General features: G+C 40.9%; 1 protein-coding gene across 4 annotated transcripts in view; it reads left to right on the top strand.

Annotated features, from left to right (window-relative positions):
• atp2b4 (ATPase plasma membrane Ca2+ transporting 4) overlaps positions 1-22,709 on the top strand; it is a 146,536-nt gene extending 123,827 nt beyond the window's left edge. For 2 of the 4 annotated variants that reach the window (XM_030051190.1, XM_030051191.1), the window contains exons 17-21: positions 1,679-1,892; positions 4,693-4,904; positions 6,118-6,225; positions 8,178-8,360; positions 17,681-22,709. In XM_030051190.1, coding sequence (XP_029907050.1) covers positions 1,679-1,892; positions 4,693-4,904; positions 6,118-6,225; positions 8,178-8,360; positions 17,681-17,887 — 924 coding nt within the window. In that variant the 3' untranslated portion in view covers positions 17,888-22,709. Of the gene's footprint in view, positions 1-1,678; positions 1,893-4,692; positions 4,905-6,117; positions 6,226-8,177; positions 8,361-9,031; positions 9,125-12,596; positions 12,687-17,680 lie in introns of those variants that run through there. The other 2 variants (XM_030051193.1, XM_030051192.1) reach the window with 2 other exon arrangements.
• Positions 22,710-24,056: the final 1,347 nt, after the last annotated feature.

Raw genomic sequence — 24,056 nt, forward strand, 5'->3', positions numbered from 1 at the left:
CTACCTAATCAATTTTACAAAAACTAGTAACACATTAAGTGAGTTATGTAAAAATACACACACACACACACTCACACACTCACACATACACACACACATACATGAAATGTTTTAGCATTGTATACATTTTACAGTGTTTGGAAAAAATCGAATCTATTCCCTAATCTCTACAAGGAAGTAGTATATGATATGTGTGTATGAGTATATAATTTCCTCGTGACTTGGGCCTACATATTCACTCAAGCTGAAAATCGGTATTTATGATTTTTGACGTATTTTCAAAATTCTGAATTCTTGCTAAAGCTTAACGGTCAAAAAAATTGGCATATTACTTGAGTATATATCATTTTGGACCAGTCTTGACTGCCATGCAAAGTCATGCCTTTTTTTGCTCATGGGGCTGATGTTCCAAGAATAATTTGTAATTTAATAATAGTCTTTATTAAAAAATATTATACACCTAATAATAATAACAGTGATAAAACCAGTAGGGTATTAGTTTTATTTTGCTCCCCTCGCTCCAGAAGTCTTGATGATGGTTATCTACCATCCAATACAAAGACAAGACTAAAAAAATACAAGGAGAAGGTTTTACAGTGACTTGACTGTTGAAGAGCAGTGTCATCTTGATTCCTGCAGTTGAGAACCACATCAAAAATCTTTTTTATAAACCTCTGCATATTTATGGGCACTAGTGGTACACAACAAGTACAGGTGCAACAAAGTCATGTATAATGGAATATTAGGGCCATTGTAGGGAAAAAAATTAAAGGGGGGTGATATTCCAAGAATAAAACCCAGAATTTCTGAGATTAAAGTCGTAAATTTACGAGAAAAAAAAAAAATTTAAAAAGTAGTTTTCTTTTACTTTTTTGGCCAAGGAACCACATGTATTGTGCGGTTGGATCAGCCACACACTGGAGATGCTGGCACTTGGCGTGTATCAGGCCTGCAGCTGATGACCACATCAAATTCTACTTTGACATGGGATTCAGTAACAAGGAAATCCTGCTGATTTGAACGCAGAGTTTTCTTCTGAATCGGCCCAAGTCATGGCAGTGTCTGTTCAAAGACTAGATGCTGAGGAGAAGATTGTGATTCTGGGCTCAAACCACCAAGAATTCCTTCTTACTAAATGTTAAGTAGAAGAAATTTAGAAAGTATTTTCACAGTTTTTTCCTCATAAATTTGTGAGTTTTTTTCTCATTAATTTACCATTTTTATCTCAGAAAATAACTGATTTTTTTCCTAATAAATTTACCAATCTAATCTGCGAAATTCTGAGGTTTTTTTCTCTGAATTCCCCCCCACCCCACCACCTCCTCGGCTCAGTAATTTTTTTTCTCCCAACAATGGCCCTAATATACTGTTGTACGTATGTTACCAATTGGCCCACAAATAAACTTGAATTGAAAGCTACTTGGAGGTTACATGTTTACTGAATTGTTGTTGCTTTTTTAATCTGCGTGTTAAATTTGCTTGACACCTCTTTATTCTTTTTATTTTCTAGGTATTCTTTCCTGTCTGTTTTCCATTTTTAATGTTCTCAAACATTTTTTATATCCACCTGTAAAGCAAAGTGCAAACACTGCTTTAAGTTCTATATCACTAAACTGCACTGTGTTTTCGTTGTCATTATCATCTCTTTCTCACTTCCACATTGCCCTTATCTCTCCAGGACTCTCCACTGAAAGCGGTGCAGATGCTGTGGGTCAACCTGATCATGGACACCCTTGCCTCCCTGGCCTTGGCCACCGAGCCCCCAACCGAGTCCCTGCTGTTGCGTAAGCCCTACGGCCGCAACAAGCCCCTCATCTCTCGCACCATGATGAAGAACATCCTCGGCCATGCCGTCTACCAGCTTGTGATCATTTTCACCCTGCTGTTTGCCGGTGAGTTGGAGGACAAGAGTTGACGTCATTAACAGGGAATACTGCTGAAAGTCAGGCTGCATATTGTTCGTCATGTCTCTGGGGGGAGTTCAGTCTGCCACAGCTAAAAACAAAACCTGTATCCAGCCCTTAATCTGTCTTGTCACATCAGTGTTACAGCTCACTGCATAATTAGGAAAGACAGAAAATAGTTTTCTGAGGAAATGGGTGTGACTTAAAACTCAGAGCACTCTTGTGAAATGAAGCTGACTTGGGTATACATTGTGAAGCTAATATTTCAAGTTCAATCCTCTGGACAGTCAAAGAGGCAGCCTCATGTCCATGACCTTGTTTACACTTGCTTTAAACATCCGTCCCTGTGATCCAAACACAAGTGGACAGCCAATCGAGACACATCGCTGTTCACACCTGTCTTAATCATGCATCTCTTAGTGTCTTAGCTGACCACTTGTGTTTGGATTTCATTACTGCCTGCATCACCTCTTCAACTGAGTCCTTGTCCGGGACACATCAGGACACATTAGACTTTACACTATAAATGATACGTGGTCAAATGCATCCTAGACAAACTCTGCAAATGGTTTGGGTGATCGGTGCACAATGTGTCTTTGCAGTCGTTAACACTTATATTTAGCGCTGCTCACTTGTGATGTGATAACCTGAAATGCATGTTAAAACCAAGTGTAAACAGGGTCTGTGTTATCCATCTTGATGAGACTTGATTGAATGAAACCCAGCCCAAGTCAAAATTAAAACTTGCCAGGGACCAGGTATAGAATGTCTACTTGTGCACGCTGTTTTTACTGTTTTTCTCCTTGTGCCTGGGAATGGTCATGAAAATCCTCTTATCTACACCCGCCAGTGATGTCAATTGACATGTTTGTCCCTGTCATTAGCTATGTTTACATGGACACAAATAATCGGAATAAAGGCCAAATCAGGTTAAAAATGCTTCATGTAAACACGTCAATCGGAAGATTGTGATCCGATACGGTCCCTTCGGAAAGAAATTTCATTCCGATAGAGAGAGGTGGTTTATGTCGATCATTATTCCGAACGGCGTCCATGTACACATCCATTCGGATCCTGTCTTCCTGGTTGGGGTAAAATTATCTCCACTGCGCATGTGTGGTACGTCAGCGTGATGCGTTTCCGCCTTTGCGGCAGCCGGTCATTTTCAGCAAGCAGCAAACGGTCCAAAAGGTCCATATTTAAAAAAAAAAAAAAAAAAAAAAAAAAAAAAAACCTTCATAAACAGACAGTGTGCCAGAGGGGAGGAAAATAAAATGTGAGAGGCACAAAGAGTGAACGAGCTGAGGACGTGCAGACAACGCGGCGTTTGTTTACAACACAGGCGGAAGTACAGCTTCTTCTTCTACTACTATTTCCAGAAAATTAGACAACTCCGCGCATGCCCAAATGATTTATTCTGATTAAACACTTGGCGCATGTATACGCACGTCATGATCGGATCATTTTATTTAGTGTACATGTAAACAGTGGATTTGGAATTTCCGATCAACCAAGGTTTAGATCGGATTGGAGAAATTTTCTGCATTTGGAGCATCCAGCCAGTATCCAGCACTCAGTAACAATGAGAGGAAGATAACACCGCTACTGACCTACAGAACAGCTGGGGGGTGGGGGGGTGGGGGGAAGTGAAACAAAAAAAAAATTTCCAAAATGACTGAAATGTTACTTTAAAACAGGTGTTTCCACACAGCTGTGCTTTCAAAGGTAATTATGTATTAAGGCTGCGTAAAATGCTCAACAGCCGCAGTTCTCGTCATTTTGGGCTCTGGTGGCTTGTCAGAGTCACAGGAAAACTGTGAGAGAAGGCTGATTGGTGGAGCTTCTGTTACAAAAATGCTTAATTTGCTGATTTTGTATGAGGATCCCTGTTAAAGTTAAGGTTTGCATGGAAGTCTGAGGGACATGAATTATAAACTCAGAGAAATGGCTAAGCGTATACATTGCTGAAAGCTATAATATGCAACTTTTGTAATTAAAATAACAATAAATTGAATTAAAGTGACATTTACCTGGTGTGTGGCTCATGGCTCATGGAAGTCATAGCAACAATAATGATCAAGAAAATGTGTGAGAGAGGAAAGAATGCTGTGTTTCCTCAGTGCCTGTGGTGACTTTATGCAGACAGGGCAAGATGAATAACAAGTGTTTGAGCAGAACTAGACCAACTGAGGGGGAGGAGGGCAAAACTAACAATACACTGCCTGTCTTGAGGCAATATGTTGCATACAGTAACTCTGTACAACAGACAAACTAAGTCTGAATCAGCTGAGTGGAAATTTACAGCAAAAAGAGGCAGTTTCACGAAGAACAATCAACACCAAGAACAGTCATACATTACTTCACTCTAATATATTTACACTGCATATACAGCCTTTTTTACTAATGATATTAAATGCAATGCTCCATTCCCTTTAATTGTACCTGAGTCTCTCTGGTGAGCCAGGCATGATACAAGGACCCTGGCTCTGTTAGACCTCAATGGACCTCAATGGAGCAGAACCTGTCTGTCTTTAGTAACACCTGTCTTACCTGCTCTGTCATGTCAAAATAGCTGCTGTGAAAAATGTCTATTGTCTTGTGCTGATGATAAAACAGAATATTTTTTATGTGAAAATTTCACCGTATTTTTAAAGAGCTGTGGGTTAAGAAAATCCCATATATGCTTGAGATACTCTTTCAAAAGGTCAAGCTGAAAATGAGCTGGCTGTTGGTCCCTGATATTTGATAAGTGATGAGCATGAGCCTGGTTTCCTTCCCTCTTTCTCAGGTGAGAATTTTTTTGACATCGACAGTGGCCGCAACGCACCTCTCCACTCGCCACCCACTGAGCACTACACCATTGTCTTCAACGTCTTTGTCATGATGCAGCTCTTCAACGAGATTAATGCCAGGAAGATCCATGGAGAGAGGAATGTATTTGAGGGAGTCTATCGGAACCCCATCTTCTGCAGCGTTGTCTTGGGCACTTTTGCGCTCCAGGTAGATAATATATATAATATATAACCTACTACTTACTCATAGTATTGACAGTACACACTGTACTGGCTTCCTTCCCATATGATATGAATGTGGCTGATGAAGAAATGCAGAAGTCAGAAAGATTCCATCAATACCAAAGTAAGTGTGCAGGAAAGTGAGCTGATGTTACAGTTCTTCAAGTCTTTATCAGGAGTTAACACTATTCAGTTGTTCATTTCACTAAATATGCTCAATTTGTGACAGGCAGAGTTGGTTAAAAAAAAGCATCCATGTTAAAAGTATTTGTTAAATTTTATTCAGTTTTTGTGACATTTATATTAAGTGTCATTTAAGAGTTGCCATTATTCAGATACTTCTGTGTTATTTACATCCTAGTAGTCATTTCTTCTTTTTGCATTTTGAAGCTCTACTTTGAACCTTCTTAAGATCCAACAGTGCAAAATGTAAATTCCTGCAGTTTTTCAACTGGTCTTAAAATTTTGATCAGGAGTGTATATGCAGGTGTTATGAATGTTTTTAGAATGAATAACATTAGAGAGAGTCTATATAGAAAATATACCACTTACAAGAATATGTGATTCCACCCCATGGGGGCAATGTAGAGCACAAAACTGGGCTGAACAGTCAAATGAACAGTGATTTATGGGACTTCTGCAGAAAATCAGCTCTCTAAATTCATTTTTTACTCTGCATTGGTGAAAATGAGCAGACTCTGGTTAAGAAGATACACATCTCTATGAGCTTACATGAATGAAATCTGGAACCATTTAGGGGGAAAATGCCTTTTCTCTCTCGTTATGCAACCAGTCAAAATCACATAGCCTCAATGCTAGCGGAACTCCTCTGCCATCATTTTACAACCATGGATTTCACGTCAGCACATAATTCTGTCCTTTATATATATTGAGCTGTGTGACAATGACAGTAATAGTAAATATTACTGGAAAATATTTGGAATCAAATGTGCTGATCATTTTATAGTATTTAGCCCCACTGACCACCATATTCTACTCTGTTTAGCAGGTGCTCAGACACTCAAACACTGTACTGCACAATGTACATACTGATAGTACATACTGTACTGCACTAGTACATATCAACACCACATACTGTACTGATAGAGTACATGTTATATAATGAGCTGTATTGACATACACTTGGATATGCACATACATACACTCACACAAATAACCATATTCTATCTTTTTTCCAGATCGTCATTGTTCAGTTTGGCGGAAAGCCTTTCTCGTGCACTGCTCTGACCATTGACCAGTGGCTGTGGTGTGTGTTCATTGGTGTTGGAGAGCTGCTCTGGGGTCAGGTATGACACACACAAGCAGGAAGAATGTCAGTTAATCAGCAACCTGCTTTTTGCTCACAAATTTGTAAGAAAATATTTTAGATGGAAACAAAAGGAGACAAAATGAAGAGGATATGAGATAAGGCTATGTTTATGTCTTTGTGTCTTTGAGACGAGGTGGAAGTAGGAAGAAAAAAAAAGTGTAGTCCTGCACCAGCCTGTGTAGTGCCAGCTGTAGTGTTATTACAAAAAGTGGGGAAAATGTATTACATTCATGTTTAGGTTTTTATTACAAAATGCTGCAAGTTATTACCAAATGAAGGAAACATGTATTATATTTTGGAAGGTTATTGCAAAATGTGGCATTAATACATCATGTGCTGTTGCATATCCATAATACATGTTCATTCAAACACCACTAGAGTAAACTGAACATGTAGAATTGATACTGTAATGTAATATTCCCACACTATCAGTGTCTCCTCACTGCCTGTCAGAACACCTGGCAGTATAATCTGCACTTCACTGTCAGCCTCATCTTAACCCACTGCACTCACTGCATCACAGTATTATGTCTCCAGTTATCTGCATTGTGTCTGCTGCATTGTATCAACTGTAGACTAAGATGTGCTGTGCACTTTGATATAGATTGTATTAGATTAGGTCTATTACATTAGATCTGCATACAGTTTGTTTTTTACAGTATAGTTGTTCAGTAATGTTCATATTATGTACAGATAAATGGTTGAGTAGCAATATGATTTGATTGGATTTGATTGAAGCACATATTACGATGAAATTCCAAATGTTAATATAGAATGATAGTTTCCTGATGGTGCAAAAATTTCTGACCTCAAGGAGTGTTGCTTTTAGCTGATCAGGGTAGGATTTGGTCTTAAAAGTGTCTTCTGTGATTCTAGTTAATGGAGAGAGGAGAGAGGGGAGAGGAGAGAAAGAGGTGGTTTTGAGATCTGCAGGCCTCCATAGTTGCTACACACAAGCTTAGAAAGCAATAATTTCTCTCAAAAGATCTCTCTCATATGCAGCATGGCGGGTTCACCTTGAGGGTACAAATAGAGAGGGAGACAGATGAGGGGAGAGAGTCAACAGAGAGGGAAATCAAAGGCAAGGAAAAAGATGCGAGAGACAAAGGCAAAGTAAGACGGGGAGAGAATTGGTTTACTGTGATTTTATTTTAGCAGCAATAGGCTGTTTCATCTCATCTCTCTGATCAAACCTCTGACATTGTCAAGAAGCCACCGTGCAGTTTCTGGAGAGAGGTTAGCAGCCAGGCTCGAAATATCAGGATTTTGAAAACATGACTCACATGATGAATGTCACTTTTTTTTTGGTCTCAATGGTAAATCATAGTACATGATCAGGCCTGATGGGGGGCAAAGACAGGATATCACACACTAGCTCAATTAGTTAGTAGCTGGTAAAGTGAGAAAGTGAATCTTTTTGCCTAATGCTTGATCAGGTGGGCGAGGCAAAGGCAAGACGCAATTAAGTATTTCTGGGCCAAATATGGCCTTGACTTAAATCAGTTTGGTTTAGGCTATAGAAATATGTATCCCCTCCCTAGAAAACACCTAATAACACCCCCTTCTTCTGTGAGGCCTGCTGTCATTTGACAACAAAAGAAAAGACAAATCTTAGTGCTATCAATTACTGTTTATGTTCCAATAGTCAGGGCAATTTTTTAAATTTCATAAATCAATAAAAATTACCCCAAAAATGCAATTTCTACAGGAGTATTGCTAAATGTCTCTGTAATTTTAACAAATACATTGAATTCATTGGGTCACAATGATTTTTTTTATCTATTTAAATTGAAAGGTATTATTTTCTGATATACAGTGCATTTATTAATGCAAATGCAAAATAATTAGAGTATTTCACATAGAAGTGTGTGTGTGTGTGTGTGTGTGTGTGTGTGTGTCAATGTGTGTGTGTGTGCGCGCATGTCTCAGTTAATCTCAGCCATACCCACCCACCATTTGAAGTTCCTGAAGGAGGCGGGCCACGGCATCACCAAGGAGGAAATCCCAGAGGAGGAGCTGACTGAGGGCGCTGACGAGATCGACCATGCTGAGATGGAGCTGAGGAGAGGGCAGATCCTCTGGTTTAGAGGCCTCAACCGCATCCAGACTCAGGTACCACCGCCACGCCTTGCCATTGATGCTAATCATAGCACTATCATTTCTCACTCAATGAAATATGCATAACTTTCTCTGCTGAAAAGTTGTCTGATGTTCCAGGGTTTGAAGGTAACCAGATGCCAGTGTTCCATGTTAAGATTTGAGCATACACTGTGTGGAGTGGTGTTTGGTCTATGCTAACACTCTGGGGGTTAGTTGATTTCATGCAGTTAGCCCTCTGTGTATCCATACTGGCCTCACTGGCGTCCCAACTTTGTGGCCAGCTTTGTTAACTGCCTAGCTACCTATACACAGAGCCTCACTTAGCACTTTTCACAACTGATCATTCATAAAAAAAAAAAAAGTTACACTGCATCTATTTATTGATTCCATTGTTTCACTCTATGATAAATAAGGTGCAATTCACATTTTAACTGAAAATGTCATTCTAGGTCTTACCTTGTGTGTGCAGGTCCTGATGAAGGGAATGGAGAGAGCTCCTGGGCTTGGTTAGCAGCTGCCTTAGTCAGCTCCATGCTAACACACAATAATTTTACTTGAATTTCACAGGCACAGCTGTTGTTTTTATTTTCAGATGTTGGATGTCTAATTTTTAAATAAAACTGAAAAGAAATGTTAATGTTAAGTTAATCAGCTCCTCACAGATGATGGTGAACTGTTTTCAGGTTGTGTAGGTGCAGCGCTGGCAGGAGAGCAGAGCTGATTCCTCCCTCAGTCTCTCCCCTCTAATGCAGAATAATGTTTCAGTCACCCCGGAAATAATGAAAAAGTTCTAGAGAACATGAGATAGCGGTTCTCCAAAAGCAAGAAAACTAAACCGACCTCTGAGAAACAAGAAAACAAACTTGACCTTTACCTTTTCGGTAAAGTAGCTCCAGCCAAAACAGGATTGAAGCAGAATGAGTGACGTGAAAACAAAAAGCATAAAGCCTTGATGAGAGCATGGTGAAGGCTTACTGATGTGATCAAATCAGTCCATTTGGATATGACTTGGGATTGTACAACTGTGGACTGTGGGTTCATTAAAACATGTCCATTTCTGTTTAACATGGACCGTGTCTTCTGTCTATGGAAACCAAGGCTAAATGCAAACTAATACTGTAGATCAAATGGAGGTTGTAGCAGTAAAAGATCAAGTTAGACATAGATTTTTAGTATATTTTCTTTGAATGGGCCCTTTAACATACACTCTGTTATTTTGGCAATTTCATGAGGACTAATTTAGCCAACCAAGGACTGATATCTTGAGGGGAAAAAAGCTGAAAGAATATTTCTTTGCTAATTGTTGGGAGTTTTCATAGGAAGAGACTGGAGAATGGTGCAGGACCAAAATCAAACTAACTGCCACTGGTTGGTTCTGTGTTTCTTCACCTCTCACATTTCCTCTAGGTACAAGACTGAATGGCCTAGAAATGCTGGAAGTGAATAACTCATTTTAATTTGAACTATTGCTGCCCACTTCATACATAATATAATAACACTCACTATATCTTTCTTTGCCATAGAAGCCTTAATGTACACGCATAGGAGTATGTGCACACAAGCACGGACACACACACACACACACACACACACACACACACACACACACTCAAAATGGGTAATACTGTTTTTGCATTGTAATGGTAAATGTATTGCATTTGTTAGCAAGTCTCCCTTCTCTGTGTTTGTTGGGACAGACTGTACTCCCACACGAGCACCTCCACATTTCAACTAACATTTTGTTCATTCTCTGGTTTGCATTGCGTGGGAATGAAATCAAAACACAAGTATACATACAGACTCACAAGACCACTGAGAGATTATGCAGTGGGTGTCCCTTTCTCGAGATAAATGGAAAAGTGGTGATATTTAATACTGCAGTATATTCGCACGCTCACACACACAGGATTGCTTCCACATAATATGCTGTCCAGTCAATTTCACACTTTATCCAAAAGGAGGCTGCTGCAAACCTGCGAGCCGGCATTATTAAAATACAGAAACAAAGCAAAAAAGACTGTCCACACTGGAAAAAAAGCCTGTAATCTTATATATTTTCACTGTTCCCATTTTCTTTTCCATGGCTTTACCGTCATAGGAGTCTGTCTGTAGGTGTGTTGCACTGACAGTGTGGGCAGTTAGCAGGAACCCCTCATGGCACACCTTTTATCTCCGCCTTCAAAACAGCCCAGTTTCCAATGACTCATTTGAGTCTTTTGGGTCTTTGGGCTTCGCTAAATGTGTGTGAGTGTGTGTGTGTGTAGGTATGTGCAGACACATATCCGAGTTCACCCTCCTGCTACAGGATTAGTGAGCGCTAGCATGTCCACAGGCAGTCCCATTATATCCCCATGAGCTTCATTAGCCTCGGCCCCAACTCCTACTCACAGTAAGAGGCAGCCACCAGTGCAGCTCGGCTGCCTGTCACACAGTGAGCTGGCCAGTGTGCATCACTGTCGTCCTCCAGCGCTTTTTACTGCCTGTTTTCTAACACACACACACACACACACACACACACACACACAGGATTGGAGAGATCAGCTGTTCTCCTGTCAGCAGTCGAGTAACTTTCACTTGCAGTTGTGTGGCTAGAGGGTGAAGAGAAGGCTTTTATTTCATCTCTCCCCACTAACAGATATCTTGTTGTGTATGTCCTCTTCCTGTTTCCTGCAGCAGAGGGCTGCAGTCTCAGTGCCCTGCTTGTTCATGTGGGCTGTCTGAAAAGTCTGATAAAGTCAAACGCCACCGTTATCAAAAATAGCTCAATGTATGAACCTGATATTGGCTTTTCATTAGAGATAGTTCACCCATTTTGAAAAATGTGGTATGATCTCACTCTGTCTCTCTGTGTGTCTGTGTTTTAATATCTGCAATACTGTATGTCTCTCCTGTCCTGCTGGGATAGAGGGATGGAAGGATAGGGGGATGGAGGGAGAGCTGACACAAGGCTGAAAACTAATTAGGTCCTTATCTGTCTGCCTTCTTCCTCTCCTCCTCCTCCTCCTCGTCCTCCTCCTCTCTAATCCTGGTGGGCAGTGTTGTGCCAGTGCATGCCTGGCTGGTCAAACACAGTAGGAGAATAATTGGTACAAGGAGGACGTCATCTCCAGAACCTTATCAGTCATTCCAAGTGACACTTTTTCTCATTTTCTCACTTGTTTTCAGCCAGTAACGGACTAAAAGCTCTTTTTACATCTTTCTACTGTTTCCCCCTTCTTTTCATCCCTTCGTTCTATCAAAGTAGCACTTTTTCAGGGATTTCCTGCTGTTTCTCTCTCTCTCTCACCATTGGTGTGTCTCTATCCAAATGACAGCTCTCTTGCTTCTTTCCCTCACTCTCTTCCTCTTCTTCCTTGCTTTCCTCTGTTCTCATAGCCTATACTTCCTGAGATCCTGTCTTGTGCCTTCATTCTCCCTCCTTACCCTCTTCTTAATTGTTCTCCTTTTTGCTTGGGTATCCATCAGATTTAGATCGATGTATTCCTTTACTAATGCTGACATCAAAAATGGGATGTGCTCCAGTCATTATCGTCCGCTGATATGTCTGATATGATGCAATTGGACCGATTTTATTCCACTCAAGTACAGATGAATGTGTCTGTAATTATTGTTATCCTGGGTTTCAGTGGAGAGGTGAGGCTTCCTGTGATGATCTAAATGCCCTTTTAGAGGCTTCTCCACCCTAAAAAGGAGCAAATAGTGGCAAAAACATTGAAAACTTGATCATCTATGATTATATCTATATATATCTATATATATACACATCCCTATGGGGGGGGGTATAGATATAGATAATAGATAGTCTGTTAGTCTATATTTGAGTCATTTGACATATATCACTCAAAGTACAGCATTATTTAGTAACCAGAAAACAAGACAGGTTTGGGAAGAGAAATCATGTTGTCTTAATTTGTTGCAAGAGAACTTATAAGATCTAAATTTTGTTGAATTTCAGGGACACATGAGCATAAAAGCAGCACTGGCCTCCAGAAACCCACACTGGTCAAAGCCCAGTCCCCACCCATCATGAAGAAGTCTCTCTCTTCTGATCTCCCCAGAAAATCCTTTCCCTCATCCATGTCTTATTCAAATTCTTCTCCTCCTCTTGCCATGTGGCCTTTTTTCCGTCTCCTCCTTTCTCTTGGGCTCTTGTCTGTGTCTCAGTGTCTCTGCTGTCTCTCCTCTGTCTTAACGGTCTCCACCCTGTCTCTGCGCTCTAACAGTATGTTGTGGCTGTCCCTCCTTCAGATGGATGTGGTGTATACCTTCCAGACAGGCCAGGCAGCAGTGCCTGGTGCCCTGCGCCGCCAGCCCTCCGTCGTCAGCCAGCACAATGACGCCGCTGCCACCAAAACTGTCTCTAGCCCCACCCACGTAGGGCTTAGCTCCTCCTCCTCTCTCACCAATTCGGCTGGGGCCCCACCCCTTCTTGCCGCTGCCGCTTCCTCTTCCACTGCAGGCAGTGAGTGCTGCACCTGAAGGCCAGCTAACCAACTTGCTTGAGCTGGCTGGACTCTTATCTCTTTTTCTTGTTTCCCTGCATGGTCCACATCACCACTTACTGTTAACACCTCAAAACAACCCACCTGGCCTGTTTCTTTCATTTTGTGTCTGTCTTCCCCCTTCCCCCCCCTGCCTTTGTGGGCTGTCCAGGGTTATCTGCAAGAAAGTCTAAACATCTTAAAGTTATCTATATCAGTTCAGCCTCTAAACTGCTGATGTAAAAAACAGTAAAGTCAGCATTGAGCCTTGCTTGTGAAACTGAAGCCAAGTGGCAGTCATATTGGAAGGAAGCATGCATGAATAAGCTAATATAATTAACTATTTTAATTATATTTTGTTGTCATCTTTCTGTTAAGTTTTTAACTGTAAGGAAAGCCACATTTTCGGAGTGATAATGACAAAAACAAAAAAGATATTGTAGGCTAGCCTGAACTGTTAGGCCTTTTTGACCAACAAGGAACTGGTTCGGTTCCAGTATGCAAACTTAATTTTGAACTGTTCTGAGCATTTCTACCAAAAATAAATTAGTTCAGAACCCAAAAAGTTGGTTCCAGACTGGAACCAAAAAATAGTTAGACCTGAAGTTGGATTGTGACAACAAGAGTGGCTGTGTCATTCTACAGGGAAAGATGGAGATAAGCTTAGAAATCAAAGGGCATGCAGTGGTCTGGCAAAGAAAGAAAACTACTGCTTTCAATTTCAGCATCTAAATTTCAGGAAAACATGGAAGAAAATACTTGAACCCACGACCAAATGATCACCAAGTTTTTAAAAGACTGAGGATGGAGTGAGGAGACTCCAGAGAGGAGCTCTGGCTCTGGACAGGGTGATCTGGGGGGGTGTTATGAACTCCTCGACAGGGGGCTGCGTCACAGAGCAGCAAAGCGGCAGACTGGGGCTGGATTCAGACACAGCAGGCCTGGAGTCAGTGACCAGAGACTTTGTGACGCCTCTGGCACTCTGCTAATTTTAGTAGCTGCCAAAGACAAAATACCTGATGTTACATCACTGATGGGCTGTGGCCAGCACTCTTAATTTGATCAACAAATTGTTGAAAATAGTTGATGTCGAAAGAATGATGTTAATGAGTTGCTCTGTGAAAACAAAACATAAACAAAATATTTTTTTAATTTGCCCCCAATGAAAAATAACATCATGAAAATGTCAGACAGACATAAATCAGCCCCTCACTGCACACTAGACCTGCTGACTTTATTTTACAAGTTGTTGCAAGTTTCAGCTGAACTGGCCTGTTGTGCTCTGAAGCTCTACCAGTCCCAGAGCATGTGGGAGTGTTCATTTATGAGCTTCAATTTTGACATACTTGAGGCATAGTCGGTACTTTGTATTGTTTCAGGTTTAAAGTTGATACAGTGTTAAAAGTGATGCTCACCTATTATAAAATATTAGTAAAGGTCAAATACTACACTTTCATGCAAGCAAGGGGACGGGCCAGAACGAAGAGACAAGGAAGCTCAGAAAATGCAACAATATATTTTTTTAAATAGTCCATTCATTTGACTAAATTGACTACAATGACTGTGACTAAAAAGATTTGAAATGCTGCTGACTAAAACCTCACTGAGACTAATGGAAAATAAAAATAAATGACTAAAATTTGACTAAACCAAAAAACAAAATAAATATATGAGAACAAAGAGATGACTAAGACCAAAAGTAAAATTCAAATACCTATCAAGCGTATCACTGGTAGCCAGAAATGCAAAATGGCTGAAAGTCAGTCCAACACAAGTTTGTGCTCATGCTGCCTCACTCTTAAAGAGCCCTACTTTCCGTTTGGGTCAGAGGTCATTCTCTTAAGAGCAGACAGTGTTCTGAAGAAGAGGTTAACAGGTTGCTGTTTTAGCACATTAAGGTCATGTCAAGCTGCTAAAAGAGCTCTGAAAATATCTGAAACTTGCAGAACACCTCTTTTCAACCCATTTACAAAACAGATTTCCCTCATTCTCGTCTCCATCATCTCACTACTTCTCCATCTGCTGTTTCACTATCATGTATCTTGCACTTTCACTTCCTTTGGCTGTTGATTTGTCTCTGCTCACTGCTTTTTAAACTGCTTTCACTTCCTGTCCTCTCTCAGCCTCTCTTGTACCTTACCTGTTCAGTATTTCTCTTCTTCCATCCCAGACTCTCCTGCAGCTTCTCCCTCTGGGATTTTAGTTCTAACCTCCATCTATTAACCCTGGGTTGATTTGCTGAATGCCTAGCCAGTGATAAATTACCTGGAAACCTTGGCAGAAATGAGGTAGAAAAAAAATGGGCAGAAAATCCTCCCAGTCATGACACAGAAAAAAAATCCATGTGCTATTTTCTTTGTGCCCCCACCCCAAAGGCAGAGCCTGAATACCAAGCTAAGTGGATTGGTTAATCCATGTGCAGGGTCAAATCTTCTGGACCAGCTCTGGCCAAGTCTCGCTAAGCTTAACAGCCAGTAGATTTGATTGAAGTAACAAACCATGCATGACTTTCCCCATTTATCCTAGCTGCTGTGTGTGTGTGTGTGTGTGTGTGTGTGTGTTCTATGTGAGCGATGTGGGCTTGCAGGGCTTGTTTTGGTTTGGCCGTCTGAAGGCGCTCTGCCTCACACCTCTCCTCTTGTTTGATTGATTAGAAACATCTTTGGTGTTTATTTCATCTCGAGCTGCAGCAGACCTTGTGCTGTTTAAAGTGGTACTTCACCCATTTGAAAAATCTGATTCACTCCCCCCCAGCTGTTCTGTAGGACTGTAGTGGTGCTCTCTTCCTCTCATTGTTACTGAGTGCTGGATCCTGGCTGGATGCTCCAAATGCTAACTGTTAGCCTCCTGCCACTGAGGTGGACTTCCCCCCAGCTAACATTCTGAAAATCTACTCAGAGGTTTAACATCACTTTACAAAGGTTACTTCTCCGAAACTAAAATGCACAGTAGTCACATGTGACTACTGAGAGTACATGGTTGATAGTTTTTCTCAAATTACAGTTTAAAACTGTATTTTTCCAGTTATTAACATCCAGACAGATAAGTGCGCTAACTTCTGCACTTCCTGTATCACTCCGCACCAGAGCAGCAGTAGCCCCCAAAGAGAGGGAAGTAGATTGTTTGAGTTTGCTATTGTCTGTTTTCTCCATGGACACATGGACACATGCTGGAGGACAGAAATACCAACTGTCTCTGGAGTACTAAAAGCTAGCTGGCATGTAATGTTGTGGCTAGCTTCTTCTCCTCGGCTCCCCACTTGTTGACATCAGTCAGCATTTGTTATGCCATTTTGGGGCTGTAAAAATTCTGTTACATACCATCAAAGTCAACCTGTATTTACTGAACAACTTCAGTGAATTAAGGTGGTTATTTCTCAGAATGTTAGCTGATCCTAATCATCGGGTCTGTCTCAATGGAAGGGCTAGATGACTACTAGGTCTCAGCCCTGTAGTTTTATGTATTTTATTTTATTTTGTCTTCGTGAAGATGCAGAAAATTAAGATAATTGTTACACCTCACCGCAATTACAACAGACTATCCCAATTAAAGTAACTGTACACATGGCTACATTGTAACGTACCTGATGCGCTGATGGTTGCTATGGAAACATCATGCAAAATGCCTATCTAGCTCATCTAACTAAACTTGCATTTCCAGGCGTTGTTGGGATATAGTTAACAGCTAAACCAAATCTATGGTGGTAATTATAGGCATGAAAATTTATCAGAACGTCATGATATAAACATGAAGACGGTCTAAAACAGGCTTCATAATTCCAGCTGTGGTGGCTGATCTAGAAATTCAACTGGACCCAAAGGTACCCTGGGAAGTAGGCTGTGATGTCGGCCGTGAAGCATCGTGGAGGTGTTTCCTGCAAATGAGTCAGAAATAGGCTGCATCTGTGGGCTGCATTTGCAGGACCCTGCGCGGTAAAACTGACCTGGGACAGCACTTGTCGCGCCGCCGTGACGTAAGCAGCCTACAAATACGACCTAGGTAGCTACAGCCTTTGAATTGGGACAGAGCCAGAGTGTTGGGAGGGCTGGAGCCGATCCCAGCATGCATTAGGCAGAAGGCAGGGAAACACCCCGGACGGATCCTTCCCATTTATTTTATTTTATTTTTTTATTTTTTTATTTTTTTTTATTTTTTTTTTTTACACTAAATATGACTTTCTTTTCTTTACTTTTGACTTTACTAATAGACTTATGAGTTTGTGTTCCTTTTCAACTTCATTATATCAGTCATTAAAACATGTTGTTCCCAAATCAATGCCCACAAATATTTTTGCCATTTAGATCAATGCAAGCTAGCAGTCTGTGCATTTGTGTGTTATAGCAACACAGAGAAGACACTTGTAGCTTCAGGTGCCATGGAGTTTGTGTTTGTGCTGCATATTCCTGTATGCCTGTGTGAGTTCACCCCCCACATACTGCCACATTGTTTTGCCAGTCCGTTGCTAGTCTGTCCTTTGTTTTGCCTTTTTCAAGCTGATTTTTTTGCCTTCATTATGTTGTGATGCTCTCGTGGTCTCCCACATGGTCTGGATCTTTTGTGTTAACGTTTTGTATTATTTTTGTCCATGCAGCCAGCCGCTGGCCTCCATCCTGTGTGCTCTGTCATTTGTGTTGATGCACATTTTTGTTCTTGTAAACTGATTTCCTATATTCATGGTGTGTTTTGTGCTTTTTGCACCTCCCTGCCCAGATTCAGACACACTGACCCCCCCCCTTTGTCCCATCAGCCCCTCCTTGCCTGTCTTGAAATGGTCATGTGTAAGAAAGGAGTGTGTGGGCGTGTTTGCCATGCCTCTCCTCTCACTTGTCCCATCTCTCCGTTTCCTCCCAGATTAAGGTGGTGAATGCGTTCCGTAGCTCCCTTTACGAGGGGCTGGAGAACCCAGAATCCCGCAGCTCCATCCACAACTTCATGGCCCATCCTGAGTTTGTGCCTCTCTCCGAGGAGGAGGCTCGCATCCCCCCGATCGAGGAGACCGGAGATGAGATTGAAGCCCTCCCCAGTGCTTCCTCTGGAGAGGGAGAAGGAGGAGAATGAGAGCCCTGCCCTGCTACTTCCTCCCATAGCCTGTAGTCCTCCATGTGATCACCACCGCCTCCTCCCTCTGCTCTCCTCTCCTCTCCTCAGCTTCTACAGAATTCCCTCTCACCACACACACACACTCTCTCTCTCTCTCTCTCTCTCTCTCTCTCTCTCTCTCTCTCTCTCAGCTCCAAGTTTCCCATGTTATGCATTCACAAACTATGGTGAGGATGGAGCTCCATGTCCCTCGGTCCCACCCCCTCCAAGCCCCTCCTGACACCTCATTGTTTTTGATGACTCATACTGACTGTGGAGTTGCTCTGCCTGTAAGTTTGTGCATCTAAGTGATATATGAAGAGACCCCCCCACCCCCACCCCTCCACTACATACTCACACACACACACACACACACACACACAAACACACACACATACACAGACACACCTTTAATTCACTAGAAGGTGGAGTCCAGAGCCTCCATCCACTTTGGAGGGCTGATGCCAGTCCTGTCCACCTCTGCTCTTTTTCTTTGTTTGTTTTTATGTGATGATCCTTTTTTTTTTTTTTTTTTTAAATTCCTTTAAGCCTTGTTTCTTGTTTGGTCAGATTTTCTGCGTGGGACTGAAAAGCAGCATATTGTGTTTGTTCTGTACTTCATTCCTGCATAATGCTCTCAAATAGGAAAAAACGTGTTTTTTTTTTTTGTTTTTTTTTAAAGAGTGCATTGATTCTCATGTACATACGCTTTTGCTCTTCTATACAGCTAAAAGCAGGTTTGGTGATGAGAGGATAATAGGCAGTTGCAAAAATGTAACCATTGATAACATTATTCCATTTTCGCCGAGGATTTTTTTTTAAATTCCAAATGTACAGAATTGTTTTCCAATCTTCTAAGGAATGTGTATTAATGTTTGATTCAACTCAAAATAATGATAACGTCTTAATTGAGTGTGACATTACAGGCTTTAGGTTTAACTGCTAAAAAAATCCAACTCCCTCCTTAATCATGTCCATATGGGCCATTTTCTTTCTTTTTTGTTGTATGTGGAAGGACAGCGCTGAGGATCTCTAGAGGGTTTTATACACCAAAACAGAAAACGGCTGCTTCAAAAAGAGAGGGATGATAATGTAGAAATAGAGGTGGGGTGGGGGGGTTCTGATTTAATCTCATCCAGTCAGGGTTCTGGTTCTCTCCAGCCTCTCAGTAAGGCTACGTCCACACGGAGACAGATTTTTTATTTTATTTTATTTTATTTTTTTTTGAAAATCCAACCTTTTCTTTTCATTTCAACCTGCTGTCCACATGAAAGCCTGTTTTTGGTAAAACAAATTTGAAAAAAAAAAAATCATTTTTGGCAGACACTAAGACACTCGTGTTGTGTCGTAAAAACGAAGTGGTTTGAAAAGGCTGCTGTCACCGGCACCGCTTTGCTTCCATTCCACTTCCTTTTTTAATGGATGAATAAAGTTGCATTTTCAAAAAAAATAAAAATAATAATAATAATGATCTCCATGTAGACATAGCCTAAGTTGACATCTTAACATACTGCCTCAATCTTGAGTTCAGAATATAAGCGTGAAGAGGAGTGTTATTATCCCCCCTCCCCCCAGTGGTGTGCATGTTTCATCTGTGTTGCGTAGCATGGTCATTTAGGAGAATGTGGGATCCCATGTTTTGTGGGTGTCAGAGTACCCACCTGTGTTTAAGACAAATTCTTGGTATTAGTTAGTTTGTTTTTTTGGGTAGAGAACCCAACCATGGGCGCAGTCTGTCTACCAAAAATAGGGATTACATCAAGCTCTCAACAAAAGGGGGCTTCTGGCTCGTCCCCGTCGGCTCCTGTGTGTCTGCTGTTAGAGAACTTCACTGTGTTGACCGTGTCAAGGGACACGGGGGGCTTGATCTCACCCGAGCCATGGGGAAAACAATCAGCATCCAGATCTAAATCCACTATGTATCCTCTCCTGCCGCTCGCCTCCTGCTTTCCCATCCGTTACCCTGCGATCGGTAGAGACGCAGCTTCTGTAAAGCTCCTTCAGGCAAAGCCACAGATTACTCTTAAAGGGGCACTCCTCGATTTGGGCTCTACAGAACAACAGCGGCCCAAGAATCTAAACAGCCAAGCAAAGCTCGGCTGCCAGAGGTAGGGAAGTGCCAACATGGCCGATAGAGGCGCCTGTTGACGAGTTCAGCACCAAAACAACTTGACTGAAACACAGCAGCACTCTGAGGGAAAATGAAGGAGTGTGCCTTTAAAAGAAGAAGGAATGAATTCTAGAACCCAGCCACTGATGCACCCCCCGCCCCCACCCCTCTCTGTCATTCTCTGCACCAACCCTTAGACTAGAAGCCACTTAGTAAAGAGCACGGTAGGTATTAAATAGGACATGTTGTTATTATTATTATTAGGACATGTTGAATTAATATACTACTACTGCCATATTTCCAACTTCTTTATCACGACGAGCTTTCTTCTCTACACCCATTCTGATGAGCTTTTTCTACATAACTCAGAGCCATATTTTATAGGTTGTCTATATTGTTTTGTATCTCATTGTTACCAAGGTTCCCTTTGAATTTTCTCAAAATGCCCCCCACCCCCATCCCACCCCTGCCCCCTTTTACTTCAAACATGACCAAATAACAAAGAGAAAACCTACAGTTGTCACTGCCGAATTAAGTTAAAGGACCTCTACGATGTTTACATGAAGACCAAGTGGGTGGCAGTTTGCCTGGCACTGCGCGTCCCTCATCTGACCTGCCCGCCCCACCCAACCCCAGCCCAGCCCACCCCCAGCCTCTTTGTCATTCCCTTGATTTCCTTAGTCTTAGAGTTACTATTTAACTAATGAGGAATCTTTCTTGCATGGTTTTCATATAAAACTCAATGTTTTGCTCATTTTTTTACAATTATTCTGTATTTTTATATTAAGTACTTTTTAATATTTTGGAGATATATGAATATATATGTATAGCCTGAAGAGTTTGGTGACAAGTACAGTACATGAATGAGATGAATCTACCATGGAGTATGTCTTTTTACAGTTCGCTAAATATTTATGCCACGTTTGTCTTCTTGGTCAACTGATGTTAGGGCTAGGTAACCCACAGTGGCTTGTTTACTTCCTGTTGGCCATACAATTGGAATCTCAGCAAATCTAGTCTTACCACCCCCTTTTTGCAGAAGTGTGGTCACCTTATTTAAGGTCCTGTGTGAGACGACACCCTATGTGTAATTCTCCAACTCCACTGGGGTTCAGCAAATGGAAAGTGAATCCAACTAACACAGAACAACACATTAAATGCAAGTGTATAATTATTTAATCAACCTCTGGGTTTGTTTGGGTTTTCTGTTCTTTCAGATTCCTTTTTTTAAACGAGAGGATTGGTGCTGTTCTACAACTGGTAGTTTAGAAGTATAGAAGTTCACATAGATGAAGAAGTCAGGGTTTTTTTTTTGTTCGTTTGTTTTTGGTTTTGTTTCGTTTTTAAATTAACGGCTTCAGAAACTTTCTGGGAAGAAAGCTTAACTGTTAAAAGCATTTGAGACATCACATCCTCTTCCTATTGTGTCTCGGTAAATTCTCCACCTATATGAAATGCCTTTTACTGTGGTGTCTGCAGACTCATGTTATGTGCGTTTCCAAATGATGATCCATTTCATCCCTTGTTTTCTTCAAAATCTTACATACAAAATGTGCTTTGACATTCAGTATAATGTAAATATTGTCATATTATTGAAAGGAAGTGTTACTGCTATCACTGTCAGTGACAATAAAAGGGAGCGGGGGCAATCAGCCAATCATCACCCAGCATAGCTTTAAGAATGTTCTGCCAAAGTCTCTCTTTTCTTCTTTGTCCAATCTTTGTTTTTATTTATGTATTTATTGTTTTAAATTTTATTTTATTTACAGGCTCGTTTTGAATGGTTGGCGTCACCCCCCACCCCCCTATTTTCTTTTTTTTTTATTATTATTATTATTTCTTTTTTTTTTTTTTTTTCTTTTTTTGTTCTGGCGTGTTGATGCTCAGACTGCCCCTCTTCTCTTGCTGTGACTATGGTGGTGCTGTGGTGGCTCTCCATTGGACTGGTTGCCCTCATCCCATTCCAAATGTACAAAAAAGCTCAACTCTCAGAAACATTCAAGACTTTGAATTACTGTGGATTTGTTTCAACCATGGCACAACCGTACCATTGAAAAAATGAACGAAAAAAAAAACAAAAAAACAGGCAAAACTCAACAGTGGAAAAAAGACATCACAGGCACAGTACTTTTTTAATTTTCTGAAGGCTCTTCTCTGAATCTGAGAGACCTCAGACGGCACAGGTCTCTGTTAGGACTCATGTATGGAAAAGGATTGTGCTTGTTGTGCAATAACTGTTGCAACATGACCGCATTGCTTCCTGTCAAAAGCATTGCCTTTCATAGAATAGCTTTCTTTAATTGGATATTGGGGGAATTCTTTGGATAAGCAGTTATACAAAACAAAGATAGTAATAAACAAATGGTTTAAAAGAACTGGAAAAATCACAGTTGGGAAATTTATAACCACTTACATAGACAGACCTGATTTTTGTGTTTTAATACACTCTCAGTTGTATTTAATTGCAAAAAAAAGAAAAAAGAAAAAAAATCTTTTCTGTAATTGATATGATACACAGTAATAGGCGCTGGTGTTATTTTTGTATAAACATTTTATCATCTATGTGGCATGCATGACGTATATACAAAATATGGTGGTTTAAAGCAATATGTCCAACCTGGTGCGATCAGTACCGTCGTGTTCTGTGTAGCCTACAGCCACTCTGTACAAAAAAAGAGAAGAAAAAAAAGACTGCATTTGGATAAAGCTAACTGTTCAATATATGTGTTCAATGTTCTGCATGTTTTAGTATGGAATGAGACATCCCAAATGTTTACTTACTTCCAAAATGACACTGACATATGCCCCCAATACACACAACAAATGAACGTACACACACACACATACATACATACACACACTCTTTTGCACTGCGAGGTGAAACACACTGAGGAAATTGAAAATAAGATGGACTTTTTCCCTGATGGATGCATGGCAGCTGGTTCCGAAAGATCAAAGACTCGTTTTTTGCATCCTGTCATCCATCCATTAACAAATAGCACATGGATCCACCTGACAGCCACCTGCTCTGTTCACTGTGAAAAAAAAAACACTAAACAAACTCAGCTAATATTCCATGGTCCCATCTCTTCATATTTTCATATTCCAACCATTTCGACATCGTCGCTGGCTCCTGCTGCTTCTCATTTGCTGTCAAATGATGAAAAACAAACAGACAGGGGAGTCCATTACATCTAACCGTGACAAATTCACCTCGTTCTTCAGGTAGGCTATGGCTCTGCGGGTACGATTTCACACCACTGATCTCTCCATTATCCACTGTTTGTCTCTTCACCTCCATTCATTATTTATTTTCTCCTTCTTAAGCAGAATCTAGCCATGTTGTCATTGCATTGGCTGCAGTGGTGGACATATACTGAAGGGGAAACTGATGTGTGTAGGTTTTTAAAGGCCATTACTAACATTTTTGGATATTTAGTGCCAATACTGGATGTTTACCATTTCATGCCTAAAAATCTAAAAATGGCATCAGAATTTTAGGACCATCCCAGTGATTCTGCACGTTTAGTCTTATATCTACACTTCACATTTCTGTTCATCTTTTCCAAAGCTAACAGTTGTATTTTAGAACTCTGATATTATTTTTCTTCCCTTTTATCCAGCCATTAGTTTCCATTCTCTCCACCATGATATGAAAATGAACTTTCAGAGACTTCAGACTTTCTTCACAGCAGTATTCCATCACTGTAATAAAGTCGTCCACATGAGTTTTCCTCAAAGCAGCAGCACTGCTGTGTTTGATGACTTGATAGTGGACAGACTGGAATGATCTCCCCGCCAGAAAATAGTCCCTGGGGAAATATTTGCTTTCCACCGCTAATTATCAGTTCTGTAGTTTAGGAATGTTTAGGACTCTGTCAGCTGCAGACACAAAACATTATAATGTTTGTGTTTCAAACAAAAATGACTTCAAAATCAATGGGATTTTTATTCTGTGTTGTGAAATCTTTAGTACCGCTGCATGATTTGCAAAATGGTTTGCTGACATGTAAAAATGTGGGGAAATTGTAGTAAATG

Source organism: Myripristis murdjan, chromosome 5, assembly GCF_902150065.1.
Source record: "Myripristis murdjan chromosome 5, fMyrMur1.1, whole genome shotgun sequence".
NCBI classification, from domain to species: domain Eukaryota; kingdom Metazoa; phylum Chordata; class Actinopteri; order Holocentriformes; family Holocentridae; genus Myripristis; species Myripristis murdjan.